General features: G+C 48.6%; 1 protein-coding gene across 1 annotated transcript; it reads right to left on the bottom strand.

Moving 5' to 3' along the window:
* Positions 1-1,233: 1,233 nt before the first annotated feature.
* Positions 1,234-25,466, bottom strand: LOC144251160 (mitochondrial inner membrane m-AAA protease component AFG3L1-like). The gene is made up of 18 exons (XM_077794250.1): positions 25,458-25,466; positions 24,462-24,549; positions 23,778-23,846; positions 22,359-22,453; positions 21,348-21,497; positions 19,997-20,065; positions 19,260-19,384; positions 17,290-17,560; positions 13,532-13,669; positions 13,179-13,332; positions 11,210-11,317; positions 10,435-10,560; positions 7,748-7,858; positions 6,537-6,652; positions 5,834-6,028; positions 5,574-5,753; positions 1,863-3,206; positions 1,234-1,668 (listed from the first exon to the last, which is right to left on the bottom strand). Exons 1-18 carry the CDS (start codon positions 25,464-25,466, stop codon positions 1,234-1,236), a joined length of 3,783 nt encoding a protein of 1,260 aa, XP_077650376.1.
* Positions 25,467-26,071: the final 605 nt, after the last annotated feature.

Below are 26,071 nucleotides of genomic sequence, written 5' to 3' on the forward strand. Positions count from 1 at the left end.
AAAGGTTTTGTGCTTAAGAAAGCGGGACCAACTCTGCAGTCTCAAAGCATTCAGTGTGTGTGTGTGGGGGGGGTACGAACACTGGGGTAAGGGACAGGGAAATGGGGGGGCAGTTAAAATTCATAGAGGCCAATGCTCAATCCTAGCAGCAAATTAGATCTGTTCAGGCAAATATAGTTTCCCCTGAACGCTAGACAGACCCCCCCCCCCCATCTAGTACCATCTTCTGAACACCACCACCACCACCCCAAGCCTCTTAACCAGCAGGAAAATGTGCATTTGAAAACCAAAGCTGCCTGCAGGTGCCTAAGGAATAAACACACACACACACACACACATACACACACACACACACAGCAAATCACTTAAGAAAAGCATACACACACACCCCAAAAAAGAGAAAGGAAAGGAGAGGTACAATTGTGACAAGCCCTTCAGCAACCAGCTAGCATTTTATTCTTTCCTCCTACCAGTCCTCTGGTGTACCTTTTTCTGTCCTTCAACTCAATTGCTCATGTACACACACACACACACACACACACACACACACACGGGCATGTGTATGTGTACAGATAATATTATAATTAACCCTTGCTGTAACAGAGCTCCACACGGAATACAGAAAAACATTCCATCCTTTCCTCTTCTCTCCCCTCCTCCCTCCTTTCTCCCAAACAGGAGAAAACGCCCCCTTCCCCAGCTTCAATTAAAAAAAAATGCGGTGGGGGGTGGCAAAGAAACCACGAAACCCCTCCGTCTCTGGCCCCTGGACACCAGGAAAGGTGTGTGCTAGAGACACACGGACACCGGCTCTGGAGAAGCACCTGGGAAAGGTCCACAGGCGCCCCAAGCCCAGCAGAGACTTCACCAGCCAAGAAGCCATGATTGGGGAGGGCGCGGAGGCAGGGGCAGGGGCAGCGCTCTCTGCGGAGGGGGGCGCATTGTTGTGGTCCCCGCACCCCTTTCTCTCTGCCCATCTGCTGTGGAGGGGTGCGGGAAGGGGGCGCCACGGAAGGCGAGCCAGGAAGGGACCCGCAGGCGGGCAGGGCTCCAGGAGTCCGCCGCCAGCGCTCCCACCGCGCCCCGACCGCAGCAGCCCCTGCGGGCCAGACAGACCGACAGACAGCGCCAAGCATCGCGAGCCCAGCGGGGAGCCCGGCGATGCCAACGGGGCCGCGCATAAAGGCAGACGGGGGGCGATTACCTCCAGGGCTTCAAAAGTGACAAAGCTGATCATGGCAAACCCATAGATGATGTCCTCTTCGGCTGCTTCCTCCGCGGGGTTCTGGGCTGGGACGGGGCGGAGGATGGGGGCTTCCCATTGTCTTCCTTGTCCGTCAGGCCCCGCCGCCGCCCACCGCGCTGGCCCCCAGACCGCCCAGGGAGCGCCTCTCCCGGTCTTGCTGCCATCCATGGCTCTGCCACGCCGGGGTCCCCGCACTTGCGCCCGCGCGCCACAGGCTCCGGCCGCAGCCGCACAAAAAAATTGACACGGAGCCCTCCCTTCTGCTGCACGGCGTCCCTCCGCCCCAAGCAGGGCGCGGGGGCAGCGGCCCAGCGCCCGGCGGCGAGGGAAGGAGGAAGGCGAGGAGAAAGAAGGGGAAGGGGCGGGGAGAGGGGAGGGCGCCTCTGCAAGGGCGAGGCCAAGTGCTCCGAGGGCCGAGACGCCTGCGAGCGGCGCCAAGCAAAGTAATGGCTGCACACACAGGTCTCCTCCGAAGGCAGAGAAATAACTCACCGAGCAGGCAATAAATCAGAATAGCGGAATGCTTTGATCGGGAATCGAGGAGGCTCGGGGGAACCCGCCCCGCTGCCGCGGCCCGCCGCGCCCCCCGCCCTGCGCAGACGCTCCCTGCACGCACCCGCCGGCGGGCCGCAAAGGTCGGCAAAGTGGGGGCGCGGAACTTCACCTGCTCCGGCGCGAGAGAACGCCCCCGCCGCTGCTCACGCTCGCCGCGCAGGAAACTCACTGCCAGGTCACTGAGAGTTCCGAGCCGCGCAACCGGAGCAGCCAGACTCCCCAGCACGGGGCGCCGTGTGCTGCAGGCGAGTCTTGCCGGGCAGTTGAGGTGGCGCTTGGCCCCCGGCTGCCGGAAGGGAGGGGAGCGCTGCGTTGCCCCTGCCACAAAACAGAGTCCCGGTCCCAAGAAGAGGGCGCCCTCCCCCAAAACCGGGAGGGCGAGGCAGGCGGTCGACAAGCAAAGCAGAACAAAAAGAAAGCTCCCCGGCAGCCGCTGGGGAGCCGTCTCCGCCTCGCGCCTAAGCGCTGACAAGAACGCAGCTCTCACCGCTGCCGCTAACGCTGCCGCCGCCGCCAAAGCCCGGAGCCGTAGGGTGCACGGCGTGTCCCCTGGCGGCTGCAGCGGGAGCCCAGGCACGGCCCCATCCTCCACCAGCCTCGCTGCGCTCCCGCTCCTCCCCCTGCGTGGCCGACCAACCGCCACAGCCGCCGCCTCAGCCCAGCCCCGTGCAGCCAGCCTGCTTGCTGCCTCGCCCGAGCTCACGCCCACTACCTCCCGCGCCCAGCCAACAGGATCACGTGGGCGGCCGGGCTCCTCCGCCCCCTCCCCAGTTGTAGAGTGTGTGGAACGCAGAAGGCTGGGGGCCAGCAGCGCTTGCGAGCCCAGGGCATGCGCGCTGGGGCAGCCGGGCCTGCGCACTGGGGGTAGCGGGGCGCCGAGCGCGGGGGGGGGGGGGGGTAGGGGGGGGGCGTGGTGCGAGTGGTAGGGGGCGCGGGGGGGGGGGTAGGGGGGGGGCGTGGTGCGAGTGGTAGGGGGCGAGGGGGACCAGCGGCGTGGGCCGCGCGCAGGGGCGGCAGTCCAGAGTGCCCCGCCGGCGGTCCCCGACCCTCCGCGCGCCTTCCCGGGACACTTGCTCCTCGACCCACCTGAGGAGCCCCAGGGCGTTTCCCCTGGGCAACCCGTGGGTTCAAGGGAGGACGTTCGGGGCGGGGACGCCGCGGGCGCTTGAGGCCTGGGCGTGACCGGGCGCCACAGAGGGAGCAGGCATCCGGCTGCCGCGAGGTCCCGCAGCGCTCCTGCAGACTTTTCCCCACGTGGCACCGCCGCTCGAGGCCGAGCCTCCCCGCGCCTGGCGGCCTCCAGTGCGGCCAGGGGCGCGGGCGGCCGAGAACTTGACCCGTCGCCGCCGCAGGCTTCCACCATGTCCCCGCGACTGAAAGCAGCTGGTGCTTGTGGAGAGTTGTCCTGAGGAGCCCAGGGAGGCAGGGCCACCGCCTGTCCATGGAGTCGGGATCTCGCCGGCCGTCACCAGCCCCTTGGCACCTCACTGTCCCTGCGACCAGAACCCCACCGCCCGTCACCCTGTTGCCCTGGACAGCCCACTCGGGGAGGAAGGGAAAAGACCGGGTCTCTAGGCTCTGTGTAGGACCCTTCTTAATTTAGAATCCCGGCTTACTTGGCTCATTAGTTCTATGGGAAAGAGGTGGAAGGAAACAGCGGAGGACCGAGTTTTCTTGGACACACCCCGGACTGACTGGCTGCTTTTCTTTTTCCTTTATCCCCCACGCTGCCCCTCCCTTTCCCATTTCAGTGTGATTAGAACTAACCCGGCTTACCATGGTGCAGAGTCCTGAGGGCCTTCCTAGGTCTCCGACCCTACCAGGAGCACGCAAGCCTCACTCCTCGTGCGCTTCTGGGGAAAAAAAAAGTTCATGATTTGTCATTCCCTATTTTTAAGTTACACTCCAGCTTCCCCATCACTATATCCCAGGTCTGCATCTGTCTAAAATAGGAGTGGAAGTAATGATGCAGGGTGCAGGGGATTCAAGATACCAGTTGCAGAGATGGTCTGGACTGAGAATTAGAAGTCAAGCTTTATGCCTGTACAGGGAAGAAACCCTTTGACCTTGGGCAAGACTTCTAAATGACTAATTTTCTATCTTTTAAATCAAAGAACTTCAATTAAATGTTCAAAAAGTGCCCTTTCAGGTCTACCACTGCCGACTCAAAAATTACATAATTTCAAAAAGATCGTGTGCTTTATTTCTTGAAAATAGTGCCTGTTATATGGGATCTGTTTCAATTTGTTAGGAACAAACAATACCACCTTCCAAAATTACCTCCCTAAGCTGACTGAGCCTGCAGCGCCTGGAGCAATTGGCTAAATAGGACCTCTGTACAGAGTGTACCTGTGTTAACTTCTAAGAGGCTGAAAACAAGAGGTCATTAAGTTCATCCCACAAAATAAAGGCAAGCTCTAAGCTCTTTGTCATTTAAAGCAAGGCCTTGGACTCATTTTTAGGGATCTAAAAGTTGTCTTAGATACAAGATTCCAAGAAAACTGAACTAACAGCCCAATTATAGTCACTTTTCAACAACTTTGGGGATTAGGCTGAGGAAGGTGTGAAATTGGCAAATATAATAAAAGGTATTATATTAGTGACTTTCCAGAGTAGCCCTGGGCAGTCCTGGCTTTAAAGAGTAATATCTGGTAGAAAAAAAAAAAATGGATGGTAATGCTCTGCACCCAAGAACCTTGCCTCTGGCAAGAGTAATTTGCAAATGCATTTTTGGATAGCGTTTAAATGATTTTTTTTCAGGGTGCAAGTGTAGTACTCACTGGAATTGGTAATTCCTTTCTCGGATCAGAATTTCAGTTTTCTTCTATCAGAATTAAAATTATTTGTGGATTAGTTTGCTAATATTTGTTTCTAATTCTCCATTTTGTCTGTTTGAATCACTAACAAATGATTAATAACTACCATATTATAAGCTAAGAATTTACTATGAGTTAGGCATTATCCAAAGGCATTAAAATCTCAATTGTTGGGGCTGGGGTTGTAGCTCAGCGGCAGAGTGCTCTCACATAGTGCGTGTGAGGCCCTGTGTTCAATCCTCAGCACAACATAAAATAAATAAATAGAATAAAAGGTTTTTTAAAAATCCAAATTGTCACAGATTTTAACAAAGACTTTATTATACTGCACTTATTTTACAGTTAAGTAAACTGAGGCTTAAAATTAAGTATCTTGTCCAAGGTGGCACAGCAGTTTAGAGGTAGGCTAAATTTGGTCTGAGTGACTCCAAAACTTGTTCTATTAGTGGTTATGCTGAAACATCTTCCCTAGAGTGTTTCTGCAAGAAGTCAAATGCTTGCCAGTCACAGGAGCAGTTTCCTGTAATCTCACTAAGATTGGGGAGGCTGAGGAGGGAGGATCACAAGTTTAAGGTCAACAGGCACAATTTAGGGAGACATTGTCTCCAAATTAAAAAAAAATAGATAAAGGTTTGGAGATGTACTTCAGTGGTAAAGTGCCCCAGTTTAAAAAAAAAAAAAAAGTCAAATGCTGTGTACTTAGTACAATCACTTTGAAAAAACTGGAGACATCCACTAAAATTAAACATATGGAAGCCCACTGAACCAGCAACTCCATTCTTAGGAATGCACCAATGTCAAATGTTTACCAAAATACATATTAAACTGCTCATAGCGGCCCTATTCATAATAACCCCCAAACTTTAAAAGATCCAAATGTTAATCAACACTTAAATGGACAATTGGTGTAGATTCTTCATACAAGAACATATGCTTTGACATTAAGAATTAGCAACCTTCTCAAGTTTCAGCAACTCCAGGGTGCGGTCGTAGGCAGAGCCAATGAGGCGCGGCACCTCCTCATCAATGAGCTGGGCAGTGGCCTCACTGTACGGCTTTTCAACTAGGGCTTCACCTTGCTGGGGAATGTCGAAGAACACCTGGCCCAGCTTCTCACTCATCCCAAACTGCACAATCTGCAAGTACAAAAGGAGCAGAGGGTGAGCCGCCCCCAACACAGCCACCAAGAGCCACTCACAGGACAGCTGCTCTTTACCTGGGCATAGGTGCTCTGGGTGACCTTCCTCAAGCCATCCCCAGTGGTGATCTGCCCAAAGAACAGCTGCTCAGCCACCCTGCTGCCCAGCATCATGCACATAAGGTCAAAAAGCTGCTCCCGCGTATATAGGGACTGCTCACGGGGAAGGTACTGGGCGTACCCTAGCCCCTTGCCCCGGGGGATGATGGACACCTGCAAAAGAGGGGCCACAAGCTCATCAGTCCCCCAGCAGCACCCCAGTGCAGCCCAGACACACCCTCTCACAGCCCTGGCCAGGGGCTCACCCCTTACAAGTTGGAGAAGACAGCCCTGGGCCTAAGCCCCACCACTGACAGAAAGTTTCACCCTGAGAAATGCACTGGCCCTGCCTAGGGGCTCAGCTCAAGAGGTTGCTATGGAAACCTCTTCTGACAGGGGTCAAATCCAACGCTCAGGAGCAAAGCCAGTTCTGGATTGACTTCTCAGGAGTCAGTGGCTGAGGCCCAACCTAGAGCCAACACACCCTGCTCTGCCTTCCTAATGCTTCTTCTCCCCCTGCCCCCACAAGGAATCTAACAGACTCAAGACCAGCACATTCCATGAAAAATAAAAGGGTCACCCCCAGGAGGGCTGTGCCCACATGAACTGGCTGGATTGCCAGGCACATGAGCAGGTAACTCCTAGGCTCCACGGGCAGACACTCTCAGCACAAGAGACCCACCTTCAGCAAGGGGTCTGCATGCTCCAAGAACCAGCCTACCACTGCGTGCCCTGCCTCATGATAGGCCACAGTTGTCTTTTCACTGGGCTGCAAGACCTGAGTTTTCTTCTCAAAGCCTACAAATCACATTCCCGGGTGAGTGAGAGGCAGGGGGAAAAAAGCCACCTCACCCCACCAGACTGAGGGCCTGGATCTGCTGCCACACTTGATTCCCAACACCCACCTGGGAGTCCCTCCCTCTAGGGCAGAAGGTGGCAGAGAGGCCTGGGCTGCCCCAAACTGTAGCTCCATGCTATGTCCTAGTTCTGGGGGACATTCCCACCCAACCTCCATGCCCCACCCTACTTCCCACTCCTCAGACACAGGCTGCTTCAAGAAGCAGCTGTGAGCCAATGTGAGTCAGAGGTACTGTGTCCTTTATGGGGCATGACAAAAGGCAAAACCCAAGCAGGGTGGAACAAAGAGGGCAGTTCCCAAAGATCTCACAGCCTAGCCCCACAGTGACAGGACAGAGAAGCAAACAAGAGCAGCACATGTTGAGCTGCATAGGTCATCAGCCCCCAGAATGCCCTTGACAAATTCTGGGTTTTGCTTTGAGCTACTTAGTAGATATTATATGTCAAAAAAATCAAATAAAAACAAAGCTCAAGGATAACCTCCCAGCTGGCTGATTTGGTCTCAGCATGGGGCAGGACCATAAGGATGTGCTACTGCTGCCTCTATAATCTCCATTTCCAGGAACAGCACCAAGAAGAGCCAGGCCAGCCCCTGCAGCCTCTGGCAACTCTGGTGGCCCTACAAGACCCTGACCCACTGCTAACTCCAGTTGCCACCTGCCTGGCCCAGCTGAGTCCTGGGCTTCCCCAAACTGCAGGAGACCGACTCACCCACTGCTGGCTCAAGATGACACTGACACTCACTCCTCAGCAGTGCAAAGAGAGCTCCCAAAGGCTTCCCCAGACTTGCCATTCCTTCTGGCTTCCTCGCCTCCCTTCAGGGAGGACTTGCTTTGCCTTCCACATCTAATACTGACCCTCAGATGGACTGCACACAGTTCCAAGGGCAGGAAAGCTGCTGGGAGATCCACAGACCCAAATTTTGGCTTAGAAAACTAATCATGTCTCCATATGCAAAAGTGAGGTTTGGCTGGGGAGGGCCTGCCAGGAGCAGAGCTGGAAATGCCTCTCCTCCCCAGAGGCGGATGGGCTCACCTCTGATGACTCTCTCAATGGCCTGCTCAAAATGCTTCTGCTGGACAAAAGCACTCAGGTGGCGGGCAGCAATCAGGGCTGCTTCACTGCACATGTTAGAGATATCAGCACCTGACCAGGAAGAAGAGATGGTTAGTGTTCCCTGACAGCTACAGTGACACCCAGATAAGGTGTGTTAAAGGTAGAGGCCAGGGTTAAACTTTAGAGGAAAACTGCAAGGTAGAGGGAACCATTTCATCATTCGTCATTATTTTTAGCCAAATTTCCTGGTTAAACAACTTTACTAAGAAATAATTCACATACCATACAAGTGTGTATTTTAGGCATACACGTCACTGGTTTTTAGTAAAATCAAATTGTGCAACTAGGGCACAATCTAGTTATAGGACACTGCCCACACCTGAGACACCCCATGGCTGTTCACACTTAATCCCACTCCCACCCATCCACCGACGGATCTGCATTCTCAGCATTTCCTATCACTGGGGTCATGTCAGATGTGGCTCTTCTGTGCCACATCTGTGTGTGACAGGGTCTTTTATTTAAAAATGTGTGTGACAGGCTCTTTTATTTAAAAACTGAGTTGCTTAGAGCCTCACCACTGCTGAGGCTGGTTTTGAACTCATGATCCTCCTGCCTCAGCCTCCTCAGCCACCGGGATTATAGGCGTGTGCCACTGTGCCCAGCTGGGTACTTCATTTCTTTACAGATGAAAGCCGTCCTTTCCTATGCCCTTGTTCTTCATCTGCTCACCGTGAGTGGACACCGAGGTGGCTCTGCTTTTTAGCTGTCACAAATTACAATACTCTTGGTTCTTAAATATATGCTTTATCCACTTTGAGCTTGTTTTTCAATATGATGTCAGGTAGGGGGTCTAACACCTCCTTGGAAATCCAGTAGTCCCAGGACTTCTGTAGAAGGGACTAATCTTTCCCCCATAGAATGCTCTTGGCACCTTTGTAAAAAACCAGCTGACCATAAATGCACAGGTGGGTTTCTATTTGGACTTTTTTCCCCCCTCTATTTGGACTTTTAACTCCATTCAGTGGTCTATGTCTATCCTTGTGCCAGGACCACACTGTTGTTTTCCACACTTCTATAAGAAGTTCTGAAATAGGGCAGTGTGAGTCCCACTTTGTCCTTTTACAAGGGGTCCTCTATAGTTCGGCTTGAATTTCAACTTCTGTCCGCTATATCTCCTCCTTCTCCCTGTGTATATGGTTCACAGACCACACCTTTATACACTGTGTGCTCATTAGCATTCATCTATAATGAGTTTCATGCATTTGTTTTTTAAATGCTATCAAAAAACTATAAAACCTAAGGATACTGGCCTTGATTATCCTCCTTTGCTAGTGCCACTTCTTCACATGACTTCAGTCACTGTCATTGCTAACCTAAAGCCTGAAGCTTCCTCCAACATTTCTCACAGGGGAGGCCTACTAGTAAACTCCTTCATTGTCTTTAAAATCTACAACGTAACAGTTCCTCTTTCATTCTTGATATAGAATTAGAATTCTTGATATAGATATAAAATTCTCAGCTGACCAATTATTCTTTCAATTTTTTTTAGTTGTAAGTGGACACAAAACCTTAGTTTTATTATTTTTTTAATTTTTTTAGTTGTCAATGGACCTTTATTTTACTTATTCATATGTGGTGCTGAGAATCAAACCCAGTGCTTCACACATGCTAGGCAAGCGCCCTGCCACTGATCCACAACCCAGCCCATTAATTTATTTTTTCGTGGAGCTGAGGACTGAACCCAGTGCCTCATACGTGCTAGGTAAACACTCCACCACTGAGACACAACCCCAGCCCCATGACACATTTTCTTCTGGCACCCTGTACCTCTTGTCAGTGCCTTCTGGCCTACACAGTTCCTGAAGAGAAGCTGGCTGTGACTCCTTCATTACATGTCTGTCTCTCCTGTTGCTTTCAAGACTCTCTCATGTTTGGCTCTTAACAGATGGATTATGATGTGTCTCCCTGGATCTCTTCTGAACCTATTCATACTTCTGAGTTCAGAGTTTCTCAGATGTGCAGGTTCAGGTCTTATCCAGTTTGGGACGTTTGAACCATTCTTTCTGCCCCAGGCCCTCAACTGTCCTGGAATTTCCACAATGCATGCTGGTACTTGCAGCAATGCACCACAGGCCCTTAGGCTTTGCTTTTCACTCTTGTTCCTTTCTGCTCTATGGAGTGGTTAACTTCTTTGCTGTAGCTCCAGTTTCTCTGGTTCTCCTCTGACTGCTCAAATCTGATGAGGCACTAAAGCTTACAAAAGGCTGCTCACAGGGTGAGTAGGCAGGGAGCCCCTTGAAAGGTCCGCACCCATGCCTAGGGTTCAGACCACTCTGGCAGGAAAATAAGAATGTTATCATAAGAGACTGGGTTTCTGCTACAGAAACACAGAGGAACCATCCCAAAGTGTGATGTGTCTTCACTTCAGTTTTTGGTCCTTACAACGTCTGAACAGAATTAAAAACAAACTCAAGCGGGCACCAATAGGCTGTGGGGAGAAGATCCCCAAGGCCTTTGAATGTCTTAACAGGTTTAATGTTCTACAGACCAGAGTGGACACTTGCCAGGACCAAATACAAAGGCACAGAAAACACCTGCCAAATGCCACCAGTTGGGCGTACTTGGCTCCTGGCAGGGTGAACGTTCAGCCCAGCAACACTTACCAGTGAAGCCTGGAGTCAGTGCTGCCAGCTTCCTTGCCAGGGTATCATTCCTGAGGCTCTCATCCAGCTTGAGAGGACGCAGGTGGACTTTGAAGATGGAGGACCTGCCTTTGATGTCAGGGGGGCCTAGTGAAGAAACAGGGAGACATACACAAGCTCTGTGTTCACTGGACCTTCAGAGTAGGGTCCCCAACTGTCACCTCACATGACTGCAAGGCCAGCCAGGAGCACACTCTGCCACTGTCATCTGGCTGGAGGCAGGCTGCAATGGCAGGACAGATCAAAGTGCATGTGTGTTTAGCTCTTCAACTCAATGAAACACCCTAACTGCCTCGACCAATATTAAATCCAGTTCCAGGCAATGTAACCAACCAGACAGCAAGGAAAATGAGCACTGCCCAGCTGCCCAGAGCACCCACATGGACTAGTGTCCCAGTGGGAAAGTGTCAGGGAAGACAAAGACAGCGGGTTGTCAGGGTGAAGGGCGAGGTACAAACTCTTTGTCTTCTAAACTATTTTTTTATAATATGGTACAAAAACAAAAGCTGGAGAGTACAAATCTGCTACATAATGCCCACCTACATGCACTGCAGTGACATTTTGACATAATAACACAGCAGCACCATGGGGTAGTTGAGTATCTCCACATTTTCAAAATATCATCTTTCTTACTTCAGGATCCCCATCAAAATTGTCTCCAAATATGCAGCGAACAATCTACCCAATTTTTAACCCTAGAGGCTGAGGACCAAACCCAGGTACCTAAGCAACTCACCAAGGTAAATCTGGCAATCAAACTGGCTGGGCCGCGTCAGGGCTGGGTCAAGGATGTCAGGGCGGTTGGTGCCGGCCAGCACCACCACATTGGTGGTAGAGTTGAACCCTGGAGAGAGAACCAGGTAAGCCCAAGGAAGACCCAGGCCAGCACATATCCTTCCCTTGCTGCTTCCCTCTGCTCACTCCACACTACACTGCAAGGGCTATCAGGCAGGCAGGAGGCCCTGCCCAGCTGGCTGGCCCAACCTGACTGAAGATCCTCTCTGCTTCCTGGGCAGTGTCACTCACCCTGGCTCCTGCCAGTCTGTCCCCTCCTGTGTCAGCTGAATGCCTCTCTGCCAGCAGGAAGCCAGACATGCCTCAGCTAAATGAAGACTCTACAGCCCACCTCAGGGTTGTGGGAAGTCCCAGCACCTGGATCTCCTCACCACTCATTCCTGGTTCCCCCTGCCCAACCCCACATGATGCTCAGCAAGACCACAATGCAGGACTACCCAAGGGTGGGCAAGGAGGAGCAAAGAACAGGGATGCCAACCAAGGAAGAGGGCACAGGATGGTGGCAAGGCATCCACCCACTCCTGCCCACAGTCCTCTCCAGTCCAGCCCTCCAGAAGAGAGCACATTTGCTGTTAGACTCTGAAGACAATAAAAGACTTTGGAAGCAATTTTGGCCTACACAGAAAAATAGGAACCCAGGCCTGACTGCTATCCTCAGACAGGGTCACCTCTAACATCAGCAAATAGCCAATTCCTAGGGGTTGTGACTCTAGGAGCATTCCCACCATCCCCTAGCAAGACAAGTTCCCTGTACCCAAATTGCAACAATGTGGTGTATGAACACCTGCCCTCCTCTGGAGCATCCTGTTATGTGCCAGACAAAGGGTGCCCACATGACCAGCACCCAGTGAAACCCTAGAGCCTTGAGTCTCTCACCAGCTCCCAGGTCAACACCACTTCAATGTGCTGTCACATTCTGGAGGACTCTGGAAGCTGTGCCTGGCCTCCTCTAGACTCCTAGACCTGTCCTATGTACCTTCCACCTTGGTTTTTTTTTTTTTTTTTTTTTTTGGTACTAAGGATTGAACTCAAGTGCACTTAACCACTGAGCCACATCCCCAGCCCTTTTTTGAAACAGAATCTCACTAAGTTGCATAGGGCTGTGCTAAATTACTGAGGCTGTCTTTGAACTCTTGATCCTCCTGCCTCAGCCTCCAAATCCGCTGGGATTACAGGTTTTGACTGCAGCTGGCCCTCCTGGTTGGTTTTTTTGCATGTGCTTTCACTGAGAAACACAGCTTTTCAACTACAAGATCACCTTGTGACTCAGGAAAAAAAATCAAAGTCAGGGGTGGTCTTAGGGACCCAACCTGACCCTCTAACCCTTTGAAGCCAAAGAGCCAATGAAAGCTTTTCCAAATTCAAAAAATGGCATAAATTGGGCACAGTGACACCCTGTAACCAAAACTACCAAAGATGCTGAGGGAGGAAGATACATATTTGAGGTCAGCCTGGGCATCTTACTGAGACCCTGTCTCAAAATAAAAAAAATAAAAAGGATGGGGAATGTAGCTCAGTACTAGAATGCCCCAGTTGTATGAAAAAAAAACAGAAGAAAAAGAAACACCTGGCCTATATGCTAAACATACCTTCCGGAGAAGGAAACACTCAAGTATTGGGGGGGGGGGGGGCAAGACACCAAGCAGGAAGAGCTCGGCTGTTTCGGCTCCATCCATGGTGTGACTGACATTCATCTGCTTGGTCTCAGCTGATTTTCCCCCACCCAGAGAAGCGCATCTGCCTCACTCTGCCCCTGCAGTGGGGGAAGCTACATGGATCAATACGGCCTTCTCCACTGTGTGCCTGAAAGTAGCCTTCCTTAAAATAGAGGCATCGGGGATTCTCTTCCGAGGAGCACCCTTCCAGAAACAAGAGGCTAGAGGAGGGCCTCCTGCTAAGGGTCCACTCACCATCCATCTCCACGAGCATCTGGTTCAGGGTGTTTTCCTGCTCGGTCTGGCCTCCAAGGTGCCCGCGGCCTTGCTTCCTGCCAATTGCATCGATCTCATCAATAAATAAGATACAAGGAGCGTTTTTACGGGCCATTGCAAACATGTCACGAACCTAGAAGAGGAACCCAGAGTCTATTTTGTTACTCACACACACACAGCATGGCAACACATCCTTGAACCTGTCCTTGCTGCTCTCACAGGTGGGATGTATTCAGCTTGTTGTCAGGGTCACACAGTCTGTTGCTAACAAGGTGACCAGTTTCGTCAAGAAGTGGCTGGCACCTTCTGAAGCTGATCACCCTTTCACCTACCCTTGCTGGTCCAACACGGACAAATATTTCCAGGAACTCGGATCCATTCACAGTGATAAAGGGCACACTGGCCTCTCCTCCAGTCGCCTTGGCAAGAAGTGTTTTGCCAGTACTGGGTGGACCTGTGAGCATGGCTCCCTGCAACAAAAAAGAGACACTTGGCTCTCAAAGGGAACAGATGGAACATGAACCCCACTTCCCACTCAGCTGACTAGAAACCTGTAACATGGAACATGGAAGCCCGCGTAACTAACTCAGAAGAGTGGGCTCTTCCTACAGGAAAAACTCCAGAAGCAGAGCTGTTGGGTCAAAGGCCAGAATACATTCTGAGGGGGTTATCACCAAGCTGCTCTCACGCCCACCAGGCGAGAACCACAACGGCCATCTGGCTGGAACTGTGCCACAGCAAAACTATCCAGCTGTGCTGCCTTGTTGGTCTGAAGGGCACAGATCTCTTTAAAGGCACTTCTCCAGGTATTCAGGTTGGACATCTTTGTGTTCAATGTGCTCTTCTACCTTTTTCTTACCTTTTTCTATTCAAGCTTAAGATTTAAATTCAATTCACACCAGGGCGGTAGCACAACTGTAATCCAAAAACTACTCAGGAGCCTGAAGCTAGAGGGTCACAAATTCAAGGCCAGCCTCAACAACTTAACAAGACCTTATCTCAACATAAAAAGGGCTGGTATGTGATTCAGTGGTAAAGCTCCTTGGGTTTGATCCCCAATACTGGAAACAAAATAAAACACGATACTAAATCACGTCCCTGTAACACAACTCCATTTTTATTTTATGGATTACAGTTATATCTGAAAACTAAAAGGAGACTTACAGGGTGGGGATGGACTGCTCCATTTCTAGTCAAGAAGGCTGGATTGCAGCTGGGCATGGTGGCATTCTGAGGCTGAGGCAGGAGGACCACAAGTTCAAAGCCAGCCTCAGCAACTTAACAAGGCCCTAAGCAACTTAGTGAGACCCTGACTCAAAATGAAAAACAAAATGGGCTTGGGATGTGGCTCAGTGGTAAACTGCCCCAGGTTTAACCCCTAGTACCAATAAGTAGAATGCTGGGTTGCTATCAGACCTTTTTTTGTTGTTTTGTTTTTGTTTTGTGGTACTGGGGATTGAACTCGAGGTACTCTACTGCTGAGCCACACCCCTAGCCCATTTTTATTTTGAGACAAGGTTTTGCTAAGTTGCCCAGGCTGCTCTTGAACTTGTGATCCTCCTGCCTTAGCCTCCAGAGTTGCTGGATTACAGTCGTGAACACCACATCCAGCTGTTAAACCCACAAGATGTGGAGCCCTGCGTCCTCCAAATGTGGTCACAGAGCACTTCCTTTTCCATGGCACATATGGGTCTGATACATAATAGCCCACGACATGGATGATCTTTATATGCCATGGGACAGGACACAAAGTCTCAGGAGCCATCCTGGTAGGCATAAGGACATTCTAGGGGCAGGATATATCCATGGCATGCCATGTCCTATTCCTGTGCACAGGAAACACATCTATGTGAGTGTAGTCAATTCTTCATGACAGACTCCCAGCAGGGGGCAGTGATGATTTGGGGAAACCAGCCTATAATGTAGCACACAGGCTGACAGAAGCTTCCACTCGCAGGAGCCAGCCTGGCTGACAAGGGGGACTCATACTTGGGGTGACAGGCCTCCCTTGGAACCTGACTCCTTTACCCATTCCTTCCACCAGACACATTTTCCCCAATAAATCCAAACACCCAGAACAAACCATATAAAATAAGTTTGAGACACACCCACTCTAGCACCTGGCTGTCAATAGAGGTGCAAGGCAGCTGGGTGGTGACTTGGCAAAGTTCCACCAGGAAGCAGAAGGCAACCATTCTTCACCTGCCACACCCACATGCTTTCTGGCCCCAACACACACCAACTGTAAAACAGACACATCCAGTGTCCTAGTTGGAATTCCTGGTTCACAATGGTTGCTAATCTTTTTGTATATTAATCACAACAAACTGTCCAGTGGTGCCCAATTTGTAGGGAGGAATTGGGGGAACACAAAGCTACTGAAAGGGCTTAAGTGTCATCTAAGCACCACCTCAACCAGGAATTTCTAGCCTGGTCCAGAAAGCAGAGAGGACTTGAAGTTTCTGTGATCACACAGGATACCAATCTTCCTGGTAAAAAAATCCAAGCTTCCATCAAGCCCTAAATGGGTCCATGACCACACAAAGGCACCAGTGGACTGACTGGCCCTCTGTACTGCAGCCATCTTTGCCAGGGCAGTTTCCTCTCAGGACACCCAGGCTGCCACCAGCCCCAGGATACACTGCTGTCTGGCTGCATACTCCTGCACTGTGCTGTTCACCAGCCTTCCAGAGAGCTGTGTCTGCCCCCAAACCTGACCATGGAGGCTACTTGTTTTAAATTTGTAAGTTGATATTACACAAACTAACAAAACAGAGTTTTTTTAAACTCCTTCAAAATCTAAGGTGAAGGCTGGGCTGTGGCTCAGTGGCAGAGCACTCGCCTTCCATGTGTGAGGCACTGGGTTTGATTCTCCGTACCACATATATAAACAAAATAGAGACATTATGTTCATATATAACTAAAAAGAGGTTTTTTTTTAAAAAAAAATAAATAAAGTAAGGTGAAAGCTCTGAATAGTTAAAGAATAAAGGAAATTTGTCTTATAAAATGTTTTCAAGTTTCATAGATAAGAAAAGTATGACAGAATGCACCAAAATACACAGGTACTGCCTCAGACTGCACCTAAGTAAGTTCTTGCTTCTACTGAGAAAAACAAACTTGCAGAAAATATGTGGTTCAGCCAGGCATGGTGGCACACACCTATGACACCAGCAACTTGGGAGGTTGAGGCAGGATGATCTCAAGTTCAAGGCCAGCCTCAGCAACTTAACAAAGCCCTAAGCAACTCAGCGAACCCAGTCTCTAAATAAAAAATAAAAAAGGCTGGGGATGTGGCTCAGTAGTTAAATGTCCTTGGGTTCAATCCCTGGTAGGAAAAGAAAAGATGTGGTTCACACAGGACAATTCAACAGAGGTGCAACTGGGGAGGTTCGAACTCAGGGGCACTCAACCACTAATCCATATCCCCAGCACTTCTTATATTTTATTTAGAGACAGGGCCTCACTAAGTTGCTTGGGGCCTCGCTACATTGTTGAGGCTGGCTTTGAACTTCAGATCCTCCTGCTTCAGCCTCCTGAGCTGCATAGATAAGAAAAGTATGACAGAATGCACGAAAATGCACAGGTACTGCCCCAGACTGCAGTGCCACCACATGTGGCATGTGCCACCACACCCAGTTTAACAAAGGATTTTGATCCCTGGAACTAAACTCAAAGCAATGACTGGCCTCTAAATGAAGACCAGTAAAGGAATGTATATTTGTGTTTTAAATTTTTTAAAAAAAGAAACAAACAAAAAAATCACACATATTCCCATGTCCATTTCATAGACCAAACATTATGGAATTTTAGGACTTGTGGTCTCAAGTCTAACAGATAAGAGGATTTTTTTTATTATTGTTTTTTGCATTACAATTCTTAATACACCTTTATACCACAATTTATCATATCTCTGTATACAAAATAAGAGGATTTTTACTGTTCTGTTCTACATATTTCCATCCTCTATTGTTATTAATAAAATATAAATTCAAGGAAAAATCATTTGTCTGATATTCATTCTCTGAACAACAGCAATCTTTGGCTTTGACTTGGAACTCAGAGCATGACTGCTTTCTGAAATCAGTACCTTTGGAATTTTGTCTCCTAAGTCCTGATACTGTTTGGGATTCTTCAAGAAATTCACAAACTCCATAATTTCCAGTTTGGCCTCTTCACAGCCAGCCACATCTGCAAACCGCACATTGATGTTGTGCTTTAGGATCTTGGCTGTTGTCTCACCAACGCTGAAGAGGCCCCCTCCTCGTCCGCTGCGCCCGGCCCCCATTGGACCCCTTCTCACAGCATAGAGCAGGATGCCAACCAGGAGAAGAGTAGGAACCAGGCTTCGCAGGAAAGAGCTGAGAACCAAGGAGACCATTCATCATGTCAGCAGCATCACATTCAACAGGAAGAGTAACCCACTCTAGAATTTGCTGCACAAAAGGGCACTCTTCTTCTTGAAGAGTGTCAAGGTCTGTCTATAAATTCGGCCTCCCCAGTTCTAACAGCACTGATGCCCCAACCCACGTCTCCCTCAGGAGGAGCTGCATACCCCATGTAGCTCCTCACAGGTGAGGTCCACAGACCAGTCACATCACAGCACAATACTTGCTCCTACACTCTCCAGAGGCCCAATCCCACCACCCCTCAAGGTGGCTCTAGTCACTGTCAGCTCTTAGAACACACCTCAGCTCCAACCAGTAGTCCTGGCAACTGAGCCAGTAAGAACAAAACCCCAGTTGCCAATACGCAGCAGTACCCCAAGGAACACTCAGGAGCTGCACCAGGAGACTGAGGCCCCGCAGGCCTCCCCACCAGCACTTGTAAGTCACCTCCAGAGCCCTGTCTGCCTCACTGCTAGGGTGTGAATGTCGTCTCCCACACTCACGTTGGAACCCAACTGTATAAGGCGAAAGCCATTCAAGAGGCAACTGATGGTGAGAGCTGGGCCCTCATGAAGGGATTAAGGTCACCACAACAGAAGTGGGTTAGTTCTGGGGGATGGGTCAGTCATAAAAATGGCAAAGTTCAGTCCTACCATCCCTCTCATCCTCTCTCCCCTGCACATTATGATGCAGCAAAGACCCTTGCCCAGATATGGCCCTTCAGCCTTGGACTCCAGACTGTAAGACAGTTTCCTTTCTTTACAAATTACCCACTCTCTGGTCTTCTGTCACAGCAGCAAAAAATGGTAAGGCACTAACCTTCCTCATTCTCAATGCAATTCCCACTCTGCCCTGTCTAGAAGAAACCAACTAAGCCATCACCACACCAACTCTTCATACCCTCCTGGCTAAAGCTGGTCCTGATCTCAAACTCTACCCATTCAGTTTTCAAGCTGGAGGAAGGGCCAGAGCAATGATGTCCCTATGTAGTAAATATGAGAGCAGGACAACACTTGTGTGCTGTCCTGGGATGCACACAGGAGCATTAGAGATGGGTCTGCCCTCAAGTCCACAAGCATGGCAGGAACACACTGGGGGTGGAATGCAGGTTCAGAGAGCAAGCTGACACAGGATCTGTGGGAAGCAAGTTTGTCTGTGTGCAAGTGAGCAGAGACTGCTCACCTGGATTTTTGACTCAACGGTTCAGTGGGAGTCAGGGTGCAGGGATCGCAGCACACTTTCAAAGAACTCCCACAGGGTTCTATTGCACAGTGGAATCTGCACTACAGTAATGTGCTACAACACATAGCATCTTTGTCTTATTCTTCCCATTTAATGCTTTTTAAAGGTTACCTAGATAAATATTTCTTTGCTTCAATTCTCTTCTCATTAAGACCTACGCTAAACCATGGCATATATCTGCAACCCACTTAACTGAGTTTGAGATCTGCCTGGGCAAGACTCCACCTCAAAAAAGTAAATATAAAATTTTAAAAATTAAGCCAGACCAAATGAATACTCTTTTACTACTGACACTGTAAAGATTAGCACATACTATGACATACTTGGGGAAAAAAAAATTCCTAAAGAGATTCAACAGTATTTGTTTTGTGTTCAAAATCAGAGGTCCAAGAATAAAGTGTCTCATGTCCACCTCACCCCTGCCACTCACCCGTCACTCTCAGTGGTGTAGACCACAGCAACCTGGTAGGTTGGCTCAATCCCCAGTTCCCACTGAGCAGATTCCAGGTTCCGCTCAAAGGTGTCAACACTGCCGATGTTAAAACACATGTACCTCTGCAGAGACCAAGAGCAAGTTTAGGGGCACCTCTGTGTTCCCCTGAGACTTGCCCTAACATACACACACACACACACACACACACACACACACACACACACACACACCTGTCCACAGCTTGCATTCCCATTTACCAACTTATCTTCCAACCAAGCCTCTTCTCCTAGCCCCTATCTCCACACATGGACAAATCCCACCCTGTGGCAAGCTCCAATGGTAACTACACAAACAGCAGACACTCCCTCATTTCGGATCCCACAAAATTATAGGCTTTAAGTCCTAGATGAAATGCTGTGATAACTGCTTGAGGTCTGCCTTTGACCTTCCGTCTTTGTCTTTTTATTCTTTCCTCTTCCCAAACCTTGATAAGTGGTTCTCACATGTTATTTGGCAAAACTGAACCATGGTTATAGTCTCATAAGAGTTCCTATCCTTCTTGGAAAGCAAGACTGTGCACAGGTCAATGACATAAACCACCACATCAACAGGGATTGCTGGACACCAGGGGAAGCATCTTACTAAAAAAAAAAAAAAAAAAAAAATTAAAACTGTATGTCATTGGGGGAGGGGAAGCCATGTGTGGAACACCCAGAATGAAACCTAGCCCTCACCTCAGAAGACGCCCCAGGGGAAGGGATGACATGAACGAACTGTTTGTTCACGACCTCCAGCCGGTCCACCTGGGAGAAGGAACCAGACGGCTTAGGCCAAGCAGGACATTCAGACAGACCCTGGGCAGTTCAGCCCAGGCCCATCTGCACCCACACACACTCACAGTTCAGTACAAGCTTTGTTTTCCTGAATTCATTTCCATTTTAATCAACAGGAAACAATTCAAGACTAATTTCTAAAATCTGGTATATCTGAGCACTATTATGCCAGACTGGCTTAAAACCCCCAAAGAAACAGGAATAAATCTTACAGCAGAATCTTAAACCCACCCACCCTGTTCAGCCAGCTAAAGGCAGCACAGGGAAGCAGTGCCAAGCAGGGTGGAAATGCACTCCTGCAGGCTCCCCAGTTGTGGTTACCACCACACACAACCACACAGCAGGCTAGCCTGCCCCTCAGAGAAGCAATCCAAGGGAAGCAACTTGAGGGCACATTGTGTATTCTTACATGCAGCAACAATATCATCACTGCTCCAAAAGCAGGGACTTAGGGCCATGTGACTAAGGTGAACATGTTCAATCCTACAAACCTTCCCACCACAATAACACATCACTGTCAGGTCAGACACTTGGAAAAGACTTCAAGGAAGTGCTGAGAGCGGTCTAGTCCATGCACAGAAAGGCATCCTGGGCTCACCACACTTGTCTCACCCCCCTCACAGCCATGCCTACAGGTAGAAGATCCACAGACAGGGAAGGGCTGCAGCAGCTCTGTCCCCTTCCACCATAGGGAGAGTTGCCAAGGGCCTCTCTGAAGATAGGCATGTGCCCTGTGGTTAGACACAAAGGCTGTGGCCACAAACCTTAATGGGAAACAGGAGTTTCATCAAACAAAATTTCAGCTCTTAATAATGCCTGGGTCCGGCCAACACTCTTCTGAGGGCAACAGAGGGAAGGCACTTACTCATACAGGGTTTACACTGAAGCCTGAGCAGTACTTCACCCAACTCAGCACCCCAAGGGAAAAACACACAAGAGAGGCTCTGCTGGTGCCACATGCTCCTTTGCGGTCACCAAGCCACAGTCCACTGTCAAGGAGTGGCTGGCAGCAGAAAGTAAGAGAAAAGGAAAAAATCCCAAATCAGGATTGAGAACAAAAGTCAAAGATAAGGAGACAAACAGAACTGTCTTAGAACACATCATGATGTGCTATTCTCCTGGGGTATCTCCTGGAAAAAAAAAACTGAGCCATGAAGGACACCCACCAGCAGGACTGACTCTTGGGGCACCACCTGTCTCCTGCAAGGGCATACCACCACAGCACCTTCCCAGGCAGACTACGTTCACTCACCAGACCTCTGGCCAGGTAATACTGAACAAAGTGTTTCCAGGTGATCTCTCTTCCAGGATCTCGAAAATAGAAGTAGAAAAATCCCACAGATACACCTGCACCCAAAATGGCCAGATTTCGGAAATCCTTGTCATCCCAGGGGAACTCGCCCTGTGGAAGAAAAGATAACAAATTTTGCAATTAAATGCAGGTGTTTCTTTCTTTTGATTATATGTTTGTTTTTCACAATAGTGGAGATCAGACCTAGGTCCTGGCTCAGCTAAGCCAGAGCTCTACCCTTGAGCCATCATGAACAATGAAACTTCTCTCAGATGTTGGAGTCACCAAACCCTGCCCTCCTATGGTCCCCAAGGGGGACCAGGCATGTGGGGAAGCTCAGATGCTGCTCTCAGCAGGAAAGACCTGCACACTGTGAACAGCACACCAAACCTGCTGCCCACCAGAGGCCACAGGAGAAGCAGCAAACCCACCAAGAGCTCTGCCTTTGCAACATCACATAGCATGTCCTCTTACCTGCAACTCTCAAAGTGCAGACAAAAATCTTGGCATGTTTTAAAAAGTTCATTTCTTCTAATCTCTGTGTGTTGGAATTCGACCCCCAAGGTGATGGCAGTAAGAAATGGGGACTTGGTGATGACACCACAAGGGCTATAATTTCATGGATGAGATTAGTGCTCTTACTAAACGGCAGGAGGGAAGTCTGTCCCTTCCACCACAGGAGGACACAGTACTGGTCCCACTGAAGGAAGTCATGTTCAAGACTCCATGATCTATTAGTTGAAGGCAAGCCCTCACCAGACTCTGGACCTGCCAGCACCTTGACCCTGTACTTCCCAGCTTCCATAATTATGAACAATAAATTTCAAGCTATTTAAAAACCATCCAGTCTAAGGTATTTTGTCATGGCAGGAACAGACTGAGACAAGTGTGATGCAGTCTCAGTCATGCAGCAACAGCACCCCTGGAGAAGTGACAGGTGTCTGGGTCTGGCACACTCAGATGCACACAAACCTTCTGCATCCGTTTCCACCAGGTAAAGTCATCCTGCCTCCCTTCTCTCTTGTTTCCATCTGCTCCAGGCTCAGCATTCTTTAGTTCACCAGATTCTAGGAAAAAACAAAGTGTGACTTCACAAAATAATTATATACACTTTTTCACAGAAAGAGGACTCAGAGAACAGAGTAACGTCTTCCATCATAAATTTTTAATTACCCTGGTGCCTTTCAGAAACAAACAGCAGACAGGAAAAGGAAGATGCCAGGAGACACGGCTGAGAAGTAGCTTCTGATACATCTAAAATCCCTCAAATTTGCCCTTGCTGGCTTCAGACCTGAGCTTTAATGACAAATCATTTTTAGCTAATAAACATGGCTGTAATTAGGGGAGAGGAAGGAAGAAAGAAAAGCAAGATGTAGGCTGGCACAGGTAGTCCCTACTCCAGAGAACCAGAACACAGGCCACCTCCCCTCAGGCACAGTTCATCTCTCAGGAAAACCTGGACCCGTGGGTACATTTTGTGACAGTAGATAACATTAGGAGGTGGATTCCTGTGAGCCCCTTCTACAGCAATCATACAAGTTCCAGGACAAAATAAACCAGGACACAGGTAGCCCCCCTTCCATATACACTGCCACACCAACAATCCAAAACAATTCCATGCAAGACTAGAGAAGGCCAGGAGGACCCAAGGAAGGGCAGAATGAATCATGAGAGAGTAAAATTTTGCACAAATTTTAAGGACAAAACACAAGTTTTCAAAAAATGTTCTGTTCATAGCAAAACATGTGGGCACACCTCCCATAATGCTTCTACCCATCTCTTCCTACTTAATGCTCACAGATACCTAGGCAGAACACTTATTTTTGGTACCAGGGATTGAACTCAAGGGCACTCAACCACTGAGCCACTCTCTAGCCCTATTTTATATTTTATTTAGAAATCGGGTCTCACTGAGTTGCTCAGCGCCTTGCCCGTTGCCAAGGCTGGCTTTGAACTTGTGATTCTCCTGTCTCAGCCTCCTGAGCTGCTGGGATTGGATGTCCTCCTTGCACCCAGAAGCAGGAAACTTTTTGCAGGAGAAACAAATCTGACAAATACTGACTACACTGATCCCCAAAACCAATCCACATCATCAAGCCATGATGTAATTTATTTTTTTATTTTAATATTTTTTTGTATTTTTTGAGAGAGAGAGAGAGAGAGAGAGAGAGAGAGAGATAGAGAGAGAGAGAGAGAGAGAGAGATTTTTAATATGTATTTTTAGTTTGCGGAGGACACAACATCTTTGTTTGTATGTGGTGCTGAGGATCGAACCCGGGCCGCACGCATGCCAGGCGTGTGCGCTACCACTTGAGCCACATTCCCAGCCCTTAATATTTTTTTTAGATGTTGATGAACCTTTATTTTGATTTATCAAACTGACCCTTTTACCTTTTTTTGGCACTGTTGATTTTTCTGAATCTGTGTTTCTTCCACTCCTCTTAAAGAATTTTTCAAATCCTTAGAGACAAAATGAAGGGGAAGTACTTTGAGAGAAAAGTCCCACTCAGAAAAGCAACACTATAGTCAAATCAGCATGGAGCCATTATCTTCAGTCTTGCTTCCTTACTTACCCCACTCAACACACAGCCCAGGGTCCTAACACTGGCATAGGACTGAAGAGCCCCTGCCAGATCTCTAGGTGCTTTTGAGAGCACTAAGCCAGGGCCCACAGCCTGCTCTGAAGAGCAGGGCTCTAACTGGTTCAACATGCTCCAAGATGACTACAGCTTACATATCATATCATCTGTCTACTTTTCAGATTCGAGGCTTGACTGGCTCTCAGAATCACACATGCAGAATAAAGGTTTACTACCACGCCTTCCAAAAGATTCACCAAGCACCTTCCTTCTGAAAAGAGTTCCTTTTTCCAGTCTCTCTAGATATCAAAACAGTAAAGGCATGAAGATGATGTATTGTGGCTCAATATGCAAACTAGGAAAGATGGCAAGGGGGACCTCCTAGTTGTCATGCCCCTTGCTCCCTGCTTAATCACTGTGGGAGGAGACACTCTGAAGAAGCTTCACTGGTCCCTGCAAACCTCATATTGCTAATTTAGAAAAGACAGGCAAGTACCTTTGGATGGTTCTGAACACAGCCACCAGGAAAATGGCGCCAGTCTCCCCTGCAGAGCCAGCTTTTGACAACGGATCCCCTGGTGGCACTGAAAGAGGACAGAGAATTAGCAGATGACCTGCCTTTGCAACACAGTGCAGCATTTCCTCACAGTGGTTCCAAGAGACAGGATGTGGGCTGAGTATCAGCTTGCTGCCCTTCTTTATCTGCTTAAATATGCATTAAAAATCTAGTTGAGGGTTGGGGCTGTAGCTCAGTGATGGAGTGCCAGCCAAACACATGTGAGGCACTGAGTTCGATCCTCAGCACCCCCATTAAAATAAATAAATATTTTTAAAGATAGTAGAAACAGGGCAAACATAAAGTATATTCACTGCAGAAATGCTTGATGAATTTGTACAGCTACTGCGTCCAAAAGCAGGGGAGGGAACTGACCATTTTTTGCATAAGGCCTTAACCCTAACTAATGCAGCTCAAAACCAAACATGATTCTAAGACTCAAATCTCACAAAATTAAAATACTGAGGCTTGGCCTGAAAGCACATGCCTGTAATCCCTGCTACTCAGAAGGATAAGGACAGAGGATAACAAGTTGGAGGCCAGCCTGGGCAACTTAGCAAGGTCCTGTCTAGAAACAAACAAACAAAAAAAGGTTTAAGGTTGTTGGTTGTTACTCAGAGGTAGAGCCCTTGCTTACCATGTTCGAGGCCCTGGATTCAATCCTCAGAATTGGGGGGAAAAAAAGAAAATTTGAGGAGAATATATCTCAGTGATAGAGTGCTTGCCTACCATGTGTAAGGCCCTAGGTTTGATCCCTAGCACTATAAAAAAAAATAATAAGGAAAAAATACTGAAAGAATCTTATGATTTATGTTTGATCAGCTAGGAGGTTAATGTTTGTCAGGTCAAGAAGGCACACAATTTTCTAGAACCTCTGTATTTCTTCAACCCTCAGGGAGGAAAATGCCAATTTTTACCATGAGCTGATAACCTTACCTGATACATGAGTTAAGGACAAAACTAGAGGCAATTTAGATTTTTCATTAATTCAATTCAAAAGCCACAAGAAAAACTACCAAAGTAAAAGGCAACACACTGTTTAAAAAAAAAATTAAGCACATTCAATAACCCAGTATTAACTGTATTCAACAAAATTCTAACATAACTGAAGAATTTTGATTGTATCCAATATTTTATTATACTGAAACTAGACCAATAGGTGATAACACCCATGTTATTTCAGCTGTCAACATGAGGAAGAAGCAAGCTTTGTAGACTATCACTCTAAAGTAAATCCATCCCCCCATTGGTAAAGTGCTAATTTATTTATCCAAACATCCTATCAACAGCCTCAGTGGACTAAAAAATAAAATAAGCCATAAAAAAAGATATTAAAATCAGGGTAAACTTAAACAAGCAAGTTCAGAAAGGAAAGACTGGTAGAAAAGGTGATGATGTCACATCATCAAGAGTAAAGAGTGTCAGGTAGACAAGGACTTCTGCTGTAGCAAGTCCTCTCAGCACCTTTTTTGAGGATGGTACATGACACACTGAACAACAAAAAATGGCTCTATGTTACCCTGATGTTACTCTGGAACCAAAGCTGCGGG

Source organism: Urocitellus parryii, chromosome Y (genome assembly GCF_045843805.1).
Source record: "Urocitellus parryii isolate mUroPar1 chromosome Y, mUroPar1.hap1, whole genome shotgun sequence".
In the NCBI taxonomy this organism is placed as follows: Eukaryota; Metazoa; Chordata; class Mammalia; order Rodentia; family Sciuridae; genus Urocitellus; species Urocitellus parryii.

What these genes read in the sequence shown, in the direction of transcription:
- LOC144251160 (XM_077794250.1), bottom strand. An exon ending in ATCAACAGTGCCAAAAAAAG is followed by an intron (nt 22,454 to 23,777) that starts GTAAAAGGGTCA and finishes GTTTTTTCCTAG; the next exon opens with AATCTGGTGAACTAAAGAAT. An exon ending in TACACCACTGAGAGTGACGG is followed by an intron (nt 17,561 to 19,259) that starts GTGAGTGGCAGG and finishes CTTGGTTCTCAG; the next exon opens with CTCTTTCCTGCGAAGCCTGG.